At 42.2% G+C, this 14,514-nt stretch overlaps 1 protein-coding gene and 1 long non-coding RNA gene across 6 annotated transcripts in view; both read right to left on the bottom strand.

The window, feature by feature from the left end:
* Positions 1–5,441: 5,441 nt before the first annotated feature.
* On the bottom strand, positions 5,442–9,066 carry LOC135177095 (uncharacterized). Its single transcript, XR_010302905.1, has 2 exons — positions 7,740–9,066; positions 5,442–7,068 (listed from the first exon to the last, which is right to left on the bottom strand). It is a non-coding gene; the product is annotated as an uncharacterized LOC135177095 (long non-coding RNA).
* A 1,293-nt stretch (positions 9,067–10,359) lies between these two features.
* MIDEAS (mitotic deacetylase associated SANT domain protein) overlaps positions 10,360–14,514 on the bottom strand; it is a 63,698-nt gene continuing 59,543 nt past the window's right edge. For all 5 annotated transcript variants that reach the window (XM_064146667.1, XM_064146677.1, XM_064146686.1 and 2 more), the window contains 4 exons: positions 13,621–13,770; positions 13,233–13,406; positions 12,673–12,869; positions 10,360–11,350 (listed from right to left, as the gene is read on the bottom strand). In XM_064146667.1, coding sequence (XP_064002737.1) covers positions 11,146–11,350; positions 12,673–12,869; positions 13,233–13,406; positions 13,621–13,770 — 726 coding nt within the window. In that variant the 3' untranslated portion in view covers positions 10,360–11,145. The remainder of the gene's footprint in view (positions 11,351–12,672; positions 12,870–13,232; positions 13,407–13,620; positions 13,771–14,514) is intronic.

Here is a 14,514-nt window from a genome sequence, read left to right as displayed (position 1 = left end):
TTATGTGAGTGGTAACTATTTTTAGTGCAAATCATTACAGAACAGTGAAGACATACCTGTCTGCACTGCTGAATGCCAGTACTGGTTGTTTTTTTTTTACTCTTCAGAGAGCAGATCAAATCACACAAGATAGTTTTAGAGCTCAGGTTTGTGGGTTTGGTTTTATTCATTTTTTTTTTAATAAGAAAGCTTTTCTTCTAAGTACCGCAACTGTACCTGCTGGTTCCAGTCTAGGCATAGAGGGGATGGAAGCAGAATGCCACTCTCAATTATTTTGTTTGTGAAGGTGAAGCTGGAATTGAAATTTTGGAAGTCATGATCATAGATAAAAGGTAGAATTTGCCCAGGCAACAATGGTATAATTGTAGAAGATCCCTCTTTAAGCAGTTTAAGTGAAAAGTATGAAGTAGAAGATTATAAGACAATCACAGTTTAGTTTCAACGTATTGCTAGTTATTCTATGAGTGTTACAGGAGTTCTTAAGCTTTTCAGCTTAAACTGACAATTGCTGATAACGTTTGAGTTTGATTGAGATCCACTACTTCAAATAAGGTCAAGAGAGCAGTGGTAAAACCTGTGGTTATACTTCATCTAGCACAAACGACTTCCAGGCAGCTGCTCTCCTGACCAGAAAGTATTTTCTTAGTCAACCAGTTTCCAGGGTTTCTCTTACATACAACTTTCCATTTGTATGACTTTTTAGAACTGCTCTCTTAGCTTTATCATTATTAGTAAAGGCACCATTGACCAAGAAGCTTGAAGGGAGGGTGCGCAGTCAACAGCTACTTCATGTTGGCTTCTTTTGAAACTAAGCCATTCAGTTCACTTGCAGCCAACCACTTCTGGCACAGCAGATGTGCCTTGGCATTACACAGCCAATGGCACAGAACCCCTCCTGACCCCATCTGCTGGGAGGGAGCACAGGGCATTGGCTTGCATTCTTGGCAACTGAAATGGAAGCATGGCTAATGTGAGCCAGAGCTGAGCAAAATCTGAGTTTTCAATGCTACCAAGTTCAAAATGCCAAATTCATCTGTATGTTTCATTTTCTGAACAGACCATGCAGTGCTCTTGTTCTAGTGCTTGGCCACAAAGGAAAGCATTCTCTCCTAGCACAGCATCCACAGGTACAGTACTGACAGCTAGATTAGCTCCAACCGAAATGTGATAGGAGAGAGCAAGCGACAAGTACAAAGTCCAATGCCAAGCAATCCTGCTGGCTGGGGTTTTTAGCATCTAAACAGAGACTCAGTCACCCTGTATTTGTGAAGGTTGCATCAGATAGAGCAAATACTCTACACTTTGGCTATTCTAGGACATGCTGTGAGCAGAACAGCAACTTCATCTTCTGTGTGGTGATGACTGGAATGACATACAGCTGCACTGACAAGATGTGCAGGGTAAGAGTTGTTCCTGGCTCTTGTAATGGATTGATACAGGTCTACCTGTATGAGCCAGTCCCAGAACTACTGTTTGTTGGTAGAGCTGTATGTATTGTGTAGCTCAGTCATCAGCTCTTTTGACAGATTTAACAGCACATTCTCTAGCTTTTTTGGGGGCTGCATTGCAAATACCACAAAAAAAAACAAAAGAAAAAGTCATTACTGAAGGAATGGAGCATCTAATCTCAGCACAATTCTAACAGCAGTAAGGAATGCTAACCAATTTGCCTTGCCTTTCATGTTTTGTGCTGTGATAAGCTAGCATACAATTTAAAACACTTCTGACAAAAACTGTATGTTGAAGGAAACAACATAGTAAGAAAGAATAAACTGTGGCTCCCATTTGTCTGGAGATTCTTCAGCTCTGAGCTGGGTAAAAGGTTCAGCTTAATGGTGCTTTGCCTGATGAAGCAAGATTAGAGAACAAACTAATCCCCTCTGAACTTTTTCTCCTTCAAAATAAGTGAAGTTTTCCTAAATTTTAGAATTTGCACTTTAAAATAATGCACTGGGTGTGGTGGAAGGCATACGGAGAGTGGAGCTAAAGCAGCTGATCTGCATATTGATGGTGCTACACCATGTCATGTATAAGCTAACAGCAGAGTTTAGCCTGTATGGCCAGAGGAAGCAGCCAGGTAAAAGGCTCCTCTTTCTTTGCTCTTCCCTATTGCACCACATCCAATAAAGTAGTAAGCACATTATTATTCATGGATGAAAAGAGCACCCATGTAAAACTTGCAAGCCATGTGGAATTCTGCTTCTCCCATTGAAAGGATGGATGATTAGCATCCACTATATTCCTTAGAGACATACCTTTAAATTAGTGTTAGGAAAGAACTAGGTTTTTTACTTACTTGTTAGTACACTGACCTCTCTTCAAAGAGCTGATGTATGCAGTGGTTATATTGGGAACTGCTGGAAAAATGTGAGAAGAGACCTGAGAACCAGCAGATGACTCAGGTTACACTAGAAGTTGACTCATCTAAACAAATCTTCAAGCAAAAGAGCACTTTTAACATCCCCTTTGGCTTTCTTTTGCACACAGTAATTTTGTAGCATGACCAAGCTGTTGAATTTGCTGTGTTTAAATTAATTAGGCCTACATTTGTAGCATTACTCTGTGAAACTTGTTAAAAAATAATATAATGTTATTTTGTATAAACATCTTTGGCTGTTGTGTAATGACATATTCCAGCTTGCAGAAAGCATTCAAACATTAAATGTTTTCATTAAACTTTCCCAGCTGCTCAGGGAGCAACCTGTTCACAGTATGTAAATGCTGTTCCTCATTGCCTCTATATTTTAGAACAGAAAATAACTTGGAAAATGCTGGTACATTGTGATTGGTGCACTTGATACATAAATATTTTTCAGTCTTTTAAGATACTGGTTGTCAAACTTTGTTCTTAGGTCTCAAGAAAAGTTTACTACTGCCATATGGGGGAAAAAATCCAAGTAAGTTAAAGAAATCTTAGTCCTTCTTCATTACCAAGTTACTAATTATTTTTGAATGGAAGTTCTGTGAACAGCAATACACTATCAATTCACAGAATTATGGAGGCTGGAATAGACCTATCACCTAACAGTACCACATCAACTAGACCATGTCACTAAGTGCCACATCCAGTCTTTCTTTGACCACCTCCAGGGATAGCAACTCCACCACCTCCCTAGGCAGCCCATTCCAGTTTCTAATTACCCTTTCCATGAGAAAATTCTTCCTAACATCCAATCTAAACCTCCCCTGGTGCAGCTTCAGGCCATGCCCTCTCATCACAACTTGACTGGGAGGAAAGCTCAATCCCAATCCCCACCTTACTACAACTTCCCTTCAGGTAGTTGTGGAGTGTGTTAAGGTCCCCCTGAGTGTCCTCCAGGCTAAATAACCCCATCTCCCTCAGTCTCTCCTCACCACTCTCCCCCTAGTGCCTTCACCAGTCTCACCACTCTCCTCTGGACCTGCTCCAGCACCTCAATATCCTTCTTTATGTGAGGGGCCCAGGACTGCACACAGTACTCGAGATGAGGCCTCACCGTTAAACCTAGACAGGAGAAGGTTAACTGATTAATAAACTGCAATAGGAGCTCAAGCCTTCAACTGAGAGCATCACTGATATGTAATTTCAAAGCTTGGATGTAAAGAGTAGGCTTTCTACCTAGCAAACCACAGCAATCAGTCTCAGTAATGAGAACCGCATCCTGCAAGGATGGCTGCAATGCTGTTTACAATAGGAAATCCTGCAGAATGCCTCACAAGACCACTAATGCAAAGCTTACTAATTGGAACACTTTTCTAAAGTCTCTTTCAGTAGTTGAAGTAATTTCCAAAGAACTTAGACTTGGATCTACTGACAAAAAAAAAACCCAAAAAACTATGAGAACCAAAATAGCCAAAACTTGTGACTTTTCTAATTATCCCAAGTTTCTGTGGCTTCACAGTTTTAGTACAAAGCAGTCAACCTTCAGCACTTCTGCCATCTGGCTTTGATAGGGAGGCAAAGACATTATTTAAAGCCTTAAGCAATGTCTTAGTCTGCTCTGAAGTGAAGTTCTTCATCTCTTTTTTCCACCAAGCAAGCCACCACTTACTTCAACTGCTACTGCTGATCAACAGCCACGTCCACAGAGGTAAATTAAAGGAAAGGTTTCCCTAGGGAGTTGAAAAAATGGTGTTTCAATGGCCTGGGCTGAATCTTCATCCTGATAGCTCTGCAAAGGGTTTCAAAATGACAGTTTCTCAGCAAAAATTAACACTGAAAAACAGGCATGTATCTGCCTTAGACTCTTGCTGAACTCTAGCAGGAGGCCAGTCAGACACTAGTACACATTTCCACCATCTGCTTTACAGAGCAAAACATCTGCAACTTTTAAAGACTTCATGCCTACAAGTGCCTACAAGACTATTTACTACAATTGGTTTTAAACTTTACCATTGAAGAATGAGTTGCAATCTGATTTACAACTGCAGCTATTTCTACAACCACCTAATGAAACTACTAAACACCAGGAACAGGTTAACTTCAGCAGCTCTAGACTGACTGCAGTCTCTATCTGTCCCAGTCATAATCATCCTGTTCAGATTTGATTTCAGCCCCTCAGGTACTGAGTTACTCTCTGGGAGAATTTCTCCCGCAGAGGGGCATGAGCTGTGAACATGAGACCTTGTGATGGGAGATGCCCTTGAGCTTGCTGGGTCAGGAAGCTAGGCTGTGGACTGTGAGCAACCCACGCACACCTGCAGAGGGCTGGACCTGCCGGCCCTTGGGGTGGACACAGCCACAGGGGGCTGACCCTGCCAGCCCCCTGGGGTGGAACCACGGGCTGTTTTGATAAGGAATAACCTATCTGTGCCTTACACATAACTTTGAGCCAATCTGTACCTTCCACTTGTACCAATCTCAAACTTAGTTGTGCATGCCTCTTCCAAGTAGCATATAAGCTGCTGTATTGCCTCAACAAAGGGTACTGATGCATAGCAAGCTGCAGAGTCAACTCTTCAGTGCCCCGATCTCGCCTCTCGCCAGCCTCCGGATCCCCGACATTACTCCATGCTGCCTTTGCTCTGCCCACTCTTTTGTCAGTTTCAGGTAGTGCCAGAATCTGGCTGCCTTCATTTAGAGGGCAGTGGCCCTCAGAATTCTTGCCCATGAATTTCTAACGTGCTGTCAAGGTTGTTACTGGCATTCTGGGAAGGTGCTAGGCTTGGAGTGGGGCACACACACCATCAATATTTCTGTGAAGTGACTGGAACTGCATCTGCCAGTTGTTTTCTTGGATATATGACACGAAACGCTGCAGGGTGGTGTCTTCAGGGAGAAGGCTACATGAACATCAGCCTTGAGAGCTGTTATAGAAAAGTACAGAGATGAGTATGATGAGAGCAGGCCAGCTACAAAGACTCACAACCACCTCTCCTTTACCTGAATGCACCAGAGGTATTACCCACCCTGAACCCCACCAGCCAATCCCTCGTACCATCAAAAAACTCAGCTAGGAAGCTATTTTTTAAACCTCATTTAATAAAAGGCTTTTTTTAGATGCATAGAGGATATTAAGTAAATAAGTTACATAGTACAATTACAATCACATCAGCAAGATTTTCTTTAGTGTATTAATAGTTTATAAAAAAGCACACAAAAAATAAATTCAGTCCAGTCTATCACAACTGTACAGCAACAGGTAAATATATTTATATATGTACATTTTAAACATGTAACAGTCTTTCAAAAGGTGCCCTAGGCAGCAAACACACAAAAGGGAGTGTCTGCTCACTCGTTAAAATAAAAGTAATATACTTTATTATAAAGCATCTGTACAGTAATTACAAAGGCTGACTGCTCCTGTACAGTACACCAAAGCTTGGACTACAAATTTAAAAACAGAACATAAAAAGAAGGAACACAAAGTTTATATCAAATTTGAACTACACAAGGGGAAAAACACATGTGGAGAAGCTGCAGGAAAACTGTTTCTTAAAATAAACAATTATATTTCTATAAAAATATATGTTTGTCTTTTCATCTGGGGAAGTTAAGGGTTTTTTCAGGCTCAGCTGTCAGTGGAATTGTAGTCTTGGAAAGAAAAGTCCTTAGACAGTTGGGAATTCAAAGTGTCTCTTCCTAACATTTGACACAGGAGAGAACAAGGGCAAGGAAAAGCAGCTGAACCCAAGTGACAAGTTTACATAAAAACTCACCCCCACAGAAATCAAACGTGGTTTGTAGACACTGTTCTCTGTCTCTTTAAAGCTCCATTAACTTTCAAACAGACATCAGAAGATAAAAGGAGGAGAAAGTTTTGGTGGGAAAAGGTGGTTTAGAATAAGGTTTCTGGCAGAGGTAATCACTGGACTAAAAGTGCCATGGTATAAAAACAGGCAAGTCTTCCATGGCTACAGTCATCCCTATTCCCATTTCATTCAAAATAGTGTATGTATATATAGGAACTTACTAGTCCACTGCCTGAGAGAATTAAGACGTGTGTAACTACTGAGGGTGACAAAGTTCACTCTGTGGATTTAGAAACACCTTTTTTCTTATGAATGCTGATTTTAATCTAAGCTTGCTAAAAATGCTCAGAAGCAGAGGGTATTTTTAGCTAATTTGGACTTCCTACTAGATGGGATTAATAGACAAGTTACCTTTAAGTTTTAGAATTTCTTGTCTTTGCCCTGTCTTAAATAGATGCATTCCTACCTGGTCCTAGCTAGCAAAATGCCAAGCTCCTGCACAGGCAACTGAAATCCTGTAGGCCTTCAACTTTGACACAGAGCTGAGTTCTCTCAGGTACCATTACCTGCACTGGCAAATGGAAAAACATGAACTAAATTAAATAGCACAGCTGTTCTTGCAGCCAGACTGCAAAGTATCTGCAGCTACATCAAATATGCATCACAGGTGCATGCATAGATCTAGTCACTGTATACACACACAGAGGCTTACAAAACACAGATGCTATCCCATGCAGATCACAAACCTGAACGACGGAACCTATCTGTAAAGGGCAGGCAGTACAAGCAGAGGTATGCCACAGGGGCAAAGCATGATCTGTCACTGCATTTCACACTGCCCAGCGCTGGTGTCAAGACTCACACAGGTGATAGTCACTTGGCTGCTGTACCCCGTGCCTGATCTCGCAGAGAAAAGGGCAAATCTGTTAGTGTACGTTTACAGAATGGCAGCCTATAAATCTCAAACTTGCTCCCACAGAAAAGACAGCTGAAACAGAGACACCTTGTTCATACTCGGCTTAAGGACTGAGCATATACTGCCTTTTTTCTGAATAGCAAATAGGGATCACTAAACAGGATTTTAGACGAGGGAAAACAACAAGCAGAGGGTTTTAAAAGGGACAAATCAACAAAATTCGTAATTGGAACAACACAGCCTTAAATGAACACTGTGATTTTTCTTCTCTGATAAGAATGAAAGAATTCATTCCAGAGCTGAAAAATTCTCTCCAATCACTTTATCCACAGCAGGAGGGGACTGGGTGGTTGTTAGGGGTTTTTTGTTTGTTTGCAGGGTTTTGTGTGTGTTTTTTGGTGCTTTTTTTCCTAATTCTCTGACAAATGGGCCAGTAGGCAGGGATCTAATTCTGATGTAAAACAAATTCCAAACTCCTACTGTAAACAAGTGGGCAGCACACTTGGTATTGCTTGTTTGTTTTTAAACGGGACACTGAAGAGGAGCACTTGTACTTATTACCACGACAGAAGAGGTCTTCTGGTGGCTACTAGCCACTTATAAACATGCTCAGAAGCATTTTCATTTGATGCCACTTAACTGGGACATTTACCTGATTTTGGTCATCCATGCTAACTCACAGCTCTCATGAAAAATCCCTTGTTTGATTTTTGTCCAGTGACAGAACTCACTGCCACAAACCTTCATGTTCTCCTCTTCTTCTACTGCCGTGGGGTGGGAAAGAAACAACCAGTACTGGAATCAGTGTGCAGTGTACCTAACATTTTGTGCAATTAAAGAAAATCTCTGTTTTGTTCTTATCAGCACCTCAACAGCTTATCGTTAATGAGAAGAAAAACTACTTCTACATCACTTTCCTAGAACAGGGAGAATCAGTGACAGACATGGGTTTTGGCAGACTTTAACAATGCTTGCATTCAAGCATCATCATACCTATGAAGAAGATTATTTGGTACTGAGAGCAATCCTACAGTTCACTTCCTAAAACTTTGTACTTAATTTCATCTGATCATTTCTTTGTCACCATAGTTTGCCATACCACATCTAAAACTACTTCAAGCTTGAAAACTCCTCTGGGCCATGACTAGACGTTTGCTCATCATCACCCCAGCATACAGCCACACACATACTGGAGTAAATTCAAGCAACACACAGAGCAAAAGAGAAAAGGCAGAGAAAAATCCCCATTTTCTGCCTGTAAGAATAGTACATTTCATGACAAACCTCTGCAGATTTGCCTCATCAGACCTTACTAGAAGAGCATCCTTTCTTCTGGCTGGAACTACACCCAGTAGTCCATACTGCCCTTGGATTTTTCCTAAGCATCTGCTCCTGCTCACTGTCAGAAACAGGACATGAAGCTAAACAGAGCTTTGGTTTGTCCCAACGTGAACAACCTCTTTTTTCCCTAGGGGATTACATACTGATGGATTTTGCAATGTTCAGCAAGGGCAATGAAAGCTTTTTCCTGAGTCAGATTAATCGCTATTTCAGCTCTGAAGTTTGCTCAGATCTCCTCTGCAAACTAGAAAAAAAGTTTGTCACATTTCTCAATGTGTGCTCCTTCCACCTTACCTCCATCTATGTGTTTCTAGGTCCTCCTAGCTTTTATTAACTGTACACCACTCTGCTGCTGCAACGTTGGTATAGCAGCAAGTACATTCACTACATCAATATAACAACATCTGTATCACTTAAATCCTTGTTTGTAAATATACTCTCAAGCCCTGCTGTTTTCTGAACTGTTGCACTGCACTTCTCAAGATCTGGAAACTTTTGGCAACTTCACAGAAACATGGTTCAGAACTTCAATGGCATCACTGTTTTCCACCAAGATGAATCCCAGTGCTCCAAGTGGAGCATGAGGACCTGCTGTTCCCAGCATTGCATGCTAATGCTTGTCCTCTCACAGCTTGCTTTCTAATTCACAATAGGGAAAAAGGTAACACTCAACGCTGAAACTCTTAATAGGAAGGCTGATTTGCCTAAGCTTCTTTTTAACGTTTAATGCCCTTCAGCTCTTGGCAATTTTTGAATTATTTCAACTGTTTGTGATGTGCCATCTGCTTCCACAGCCTTATTAGTCAACAAGGCCTGTGCACTGCCTCGGCACAATCATCCAAGTTCTGAAAGGAAACCTATTGTTAGGAATACAAAACACAACCTTGCCAGAAAACTGAACACTTACAGGCAGAAGTGTCAATACTGGGAAAAAAAAAGTGCAGTTCTCAGTGAGACTCCTTATTTTGTAAAAGTAGTGATTGTTTCTGCTGTCAAGGGAAGGGATTTGATCCAAAGGCATACCACCTGTCAAAGCAAACATGGGACAATACACAAGCTTCCAGACTCAGAGAAGCAGTCAAGGTTGCACAAAATCACAGAGCAGGAAGAGGTTGGCAGATGGCATGCTGGAGTTAAATTCCAGGTTAAGTATGGGAAGTGGTTCTCTCCAGCAGCTTGAAAGGTCAAGACTTTTAAAGAGTCAGTCAGTCACGAGTCCTATAGCTCATATACAGCAGCTCCCCTGTGATCTCTGCTTGGGAATGTGGGAATGATCGGCCCCTCTGGTACTGCACCACTGGCACAGCACCCACACAATCCTGGCACCCAGGAAGAGCTGGAGGAGCAGCAGTGCTTCCTAGCACTGGCTAAGGAGAGCAAGCTGGGCAGCCAGGGCACAGATGGGCTGGGACTGACTGAGAAGCACAAGGAAGAGATCCAATGATTTGAATCCTGTGGGCTATAATGATGTACAGGACACTTCTGTGCAAATCTACTGTGTGTCACCTGAACCATTTAACTACTACTTAACTGTCTTTCACCAGCAGGCTTTTGATGGCTAGACTTTTTGGACTACTGTATGTGCCAGTTGTGAGGGAAGTGTCACAGCAAAGCTGAGAGCAGGACAACCCAGCAGGCACTGCTCTCCTACCACGGCTGTGGAAATAAGCAACAAGCTTCTTCTGCGCATACATGCTGTCTGACAAGAAGTATCTGGGAAACCAGACCTCCACCATACAAGTAATTGATGATGGCGATTTCGAAGCATGAGGGCTGCAACAAGAAAGAAATTCATGTGTTGAGAGATAAAAGCCATTCACAGAGGGATCACTGCTGGAGATGAGAGCTCATTCCTCCCATCTCTGAGGTGCACACAATCCACACATGAGGTGGTCTTGGTTCATTCTCACTAAACGAACTTGCTCCCAAAGTCAAAACCAGCAGTTTTCATTTCCAATTGCACTTGTGATGCCCAAATTACTTTCCATTAAATAAATCAAAGGCAAACTACTTTGTTTTCCAAGAAGAGTCAACCCACAAGGCCTGTGGATTAGAATCCCCAGGATATTTTATACCCTTTGCTGCATTCTTAATGGCATAAAAGAAACCATTTCAGGATTTGTTTTGAAAGCCAGAACTTCCTCAAAAGGGAAAAGAGTGTCCTGCTCATCCCACTTTTTGTTAAGCAAGAAGTGCACACCACCTTTCCACAAAACTTTTGGCTGCCTGAATAAACACTAAGAAATGCAGGAAAGTGTGACAGGAAAGAGAACTTGCTGAAAAAGGAAATCACCAGTGTCACAGTAATTGGATACACTTAGCCCAGAGCAGAGCATCATTTTCTCGTTCTAGTCTGGTAATCTTTATATCCAAGAGTCCTGCTACAATTCCTGACAAGCACAAAAAGAAAGCTCTGACTGACCTAAGAGAGAACTTACTTCCATCGCAGGTGACATTGTTCTATTATGTACCTCAGGTATCACTATAAATAGAAAAGAAATCTTACTTGGTTTTCTTTTTTTTAAATACAAGTTGAAACAATCTTTTCATCCACCACTCCAGCTTGGTCAGTACTGGCTAGGTGAAGTGGAACACATGGTATTAGGAAATGGCAGCACTGAAACCTGATAGATCAGAAAAGTGCAAGCAAAAAGTGTGAGACCACTCAGAGGAAGACTGGGTTCAGCCTTGCCACTGCCTCCATTTCTGGTCTGCTGCTATATCTCTTCTTCTTCATCCGAGCTCGCACTGCTGCTTTCACTGCTGCTGTTCTCACTCTCGCTGCTCTCGTCCTGCTGGGTTTGGCTGTGGGCTGCCGCGGCTGCTGCTGCTCTCTCTTGCTGCTTCAGAGCAGCTGCCTTCTTTTCCTGCTCTGCGTGGCTTTTCATGTGAGCACTACGGCTCTTCACCTTGTAGAACACTCTAAGGAAGCACACACACACACATTAGCATTGGGCTCTCCTACATTAATTCTCCAAAAGAGCTTTTCTGCTTCAGCCTCAAGTTTGTGAGCTTTAGCTCAGGAACTCAGGTTGGCACTGCAATAAAGCATTCGCAGCAAACACCACTTCTGACTTGGTGCTCCAGCACTAGGTGGAATGCTAGCAGAAGATCCTGAGTGCCCTTCAAGTCCCTTGCTAAGTTTCTTAACATGGACACTGCCTCTTATCTCTCATTTGGCTCTTAAATATTCTAAATTCAGAGGGGCAGTACTAATACCTGCAACACACATAGAATCAACCAGGTTGGAAGAGACCTCCAAGATCATCCAGTCCAACCTAGCACCCAGCCCTAGCCAATCAACTAGACCATGGCACCCAGTGCCTCAGCCAATCTTTTCTTGAACTCCTCCAAGGACAGCGACTCCACCGCCTCCAATGCAAACCACTCTCTCTGTGAAGAGCTTCCTCCTAACATCCAGCCTATACCTCCCCCAGCACAACTTGAGACTGTCCCCTTGTTCTGTTGCTGGTTGCCTGGGAGAAGAGACCAACCCCCACATGGCCACATGATGCTTAACAACAGGGTTACAACAGATTTTATGCTGCAAAAATGCAGAGGTTAACAATGGCCAAATGCCACTCCTGAGCCTTGTCCACACAACTAGAAACACTTGAGCATTTTTCTTCTGACTTAACAGTTCTGTGGATCTATCCTCCTCCCTTTTGCTATTAACTACTTGGATTTTGCACTAAACACCACAACAGATGTTTAGACACCATTAAGAATCTTTGCCTGCTCCTCCTTTGTCTGTGGTCAGAACCAAGTCTTAAACGCTTGGCTCTTCACAAAGGTAACCAGATGAACTGAGTAACCACTGGCCTAATCCCTACTGCTGGAAAAATGGCAGCACTTCTGCATCATTGTTCATTAAGTCCATACCCTGTTCTCACCCATGATCTAGCAAATGTCACACAAATGTTGGCATTAAAGAGGGGCAATCAAGCAGCTGTTTTAAAGTGCAGCTTGACACCAACTACTGCACAGAGCTGAAATGCAGTTGGCATCTCATTCCATCTGAGGAAAAAGTCAGCATTAGGTAATTATCCAAGTAGTAGCACCTTAATATCAATGTAAGTAAAAATCGCTAATCTGCAAGGATTAGTGGGGTAGTAAGTTATTCAAGTTGCTGCCAATGTCTCTGGCCTAAACAGACAGGAGGAAAGCACATTTGAGAAAAGGCTTCCACAGGACATGCCTTACTGCAATTCTGTAGCCACTGCTAGAAGCAGAGTTGCTCTTACCTGCCACATTTTTTACACGGAAATGTGTTTTCTGTGTTCTGAGTTTTACTGGTGGCATCAGACTTCATCTTCTGTTTCCGACGCCTCCTCTGCACTGGAGCAGTAACAGGCTTTCGAGGCTTTGCTGTTGTCTCCCTTGGCTTCCTCCCAATCCTGCCTGTGATGGGTGCCTCTTGACTCATATTGGCATCACTGGCCTTTAGGGAAAGAAGAAAAGCCAAACTGAAACTTAAAACCCACCATCAGAAGGAAAACAGTGGCTGAGTTCCTATGTTTCATTTATTCCAGAGCATTTAATGAGAAAGTCTTCAGGACATTTTCAGGACATTTCTCATCATAGTCCTATGTCTGCAGCAACCACAAAGGATTACAACGGGTTTTTTTCCCCTACTCACTGTAATTCTCTCATCACAGCACACAGTCTGGCTGCTAGTAATACTCAAATCCACCTCAGTCCAGCATAAACTTCTTACACCTGGAATTGTCCATCCAGTATTTTCTGTACTAGTTGGAGAGTGAAGGTGGCATAAAAAGGACAACAATTACAAGGCAGCACTTACTATTCCATCATCATGTAGTGTCCGTTCATCTTTGAGAGGAACCGTGCTCTTTCTGTCACCGAACCCATCCTCTGCTTCCTCTTCCTCCTCATCTTCCTCTTCCTCCATATGTTCCTGTTCTTCATTGTAAATGTCCCTTCTGGGAGGAAGAACACGTGCAAACCTATGGGAACTCTTCATCAAAAGATAAAGGAACTGTTAACTGTGGCATAAGTAAACTTCATGTGACACAGGACACAAGTTTCAGAGTCTAGACTCATCCACAGTGGCCAGATGATTTCTGCTTTTGATTTTACCAGCGAATAAGACAACACATGAAATCAGATAGCAGACAAAATTGAACTTCACACTAGATCCTAAAAGATGTGAGAGAAACTTAGGAAGTTACCTTGATGTCAACTTCAGCTTCATCTCTCACAGATTTCTCATTGGTGACATCAATGTCTCCGAAGATTAAGGTCCCATTCCGACCAATTTTCACCTGTTTCTTGTATGTGTAGTAGAATTCCACACATTGAGCCACAGTTTTGGTTTTTATCTGGTGTTTAAAAAACAAAAGTTTGATGGATTAGGTGACTTTAAGAAAGCTTACAAATAATTACTGAAGGTACAATAAATAAACTTTGCATTTTGCTTTCCTCAGTAGTTTCCATTCCACCACAACCGTGGTTAAAATCCTGTTTTCTGTGACATATGTGTCTGCGTGCCACACCCCACAGACTGTTTGATACTGTTACTCAGATCTATTTTCCAGAGAACAGCTGGTCAATGTAAAGGTGACAGAACCTCACACTTACTAAGTTTAATGCACCTCTTAGCCTTCAAAATGTTCCAACTGAGCTGGCAGGCTTGAGAGCAATCTCTCAGTTTTACGGGGGGGATATATTTCTCAGTATCTCTTTAGCGAAAAACAGACCACAAGTACCAGTCCAAAAACAGAAAGGAAGGTTTGCAGCCTTTCCCGTTTTGGCCACATGCATTTCATGCACGCATGGTGGTAGACAATGATGAGTACAGACCTGTGACTGTCCACATATTCTCTGCCAGTGTTTTTTCTGGAAGTTTTGGAATATATTCTTAGCTTCTGGGCTTTTGCAACTTAAATGCATTTTGGGGATTTATTCTGTACATAAATATGCACCTCCTGGTTTTGCACTTCTTTCAGACTCAAGCTCCTTCAGTGATTTCCACCCTACTGAAATGTGACAGCTCATGACAATAGAAGGGAACATTCAGTTTAAACACCATTGTCACAGAAAAAGGAAAAGAAATCCTAAATCCT

The sequence above is a fragment of the Pogoniulus pusillus genome, chromosome 1 (genome assembly GCF_015220805.1).
Source record: "Pogoniulus pusillus isolate bPogPus1 chromosome 1, bPogPus1.pri, whole genome shotgun sequence".
Taxonomy (NCBI): domain Eukaryota; kingdom Metazoa; phylum Chordata; class Aves; order Piciformes; family Lybiidae; genus Pogoniulus; species Pogoniulus pusillus.
Note: the sequence above shows the minus strand (reverse complement) of the source record. Positions and strands in the feature narration are given on the sequence as shown.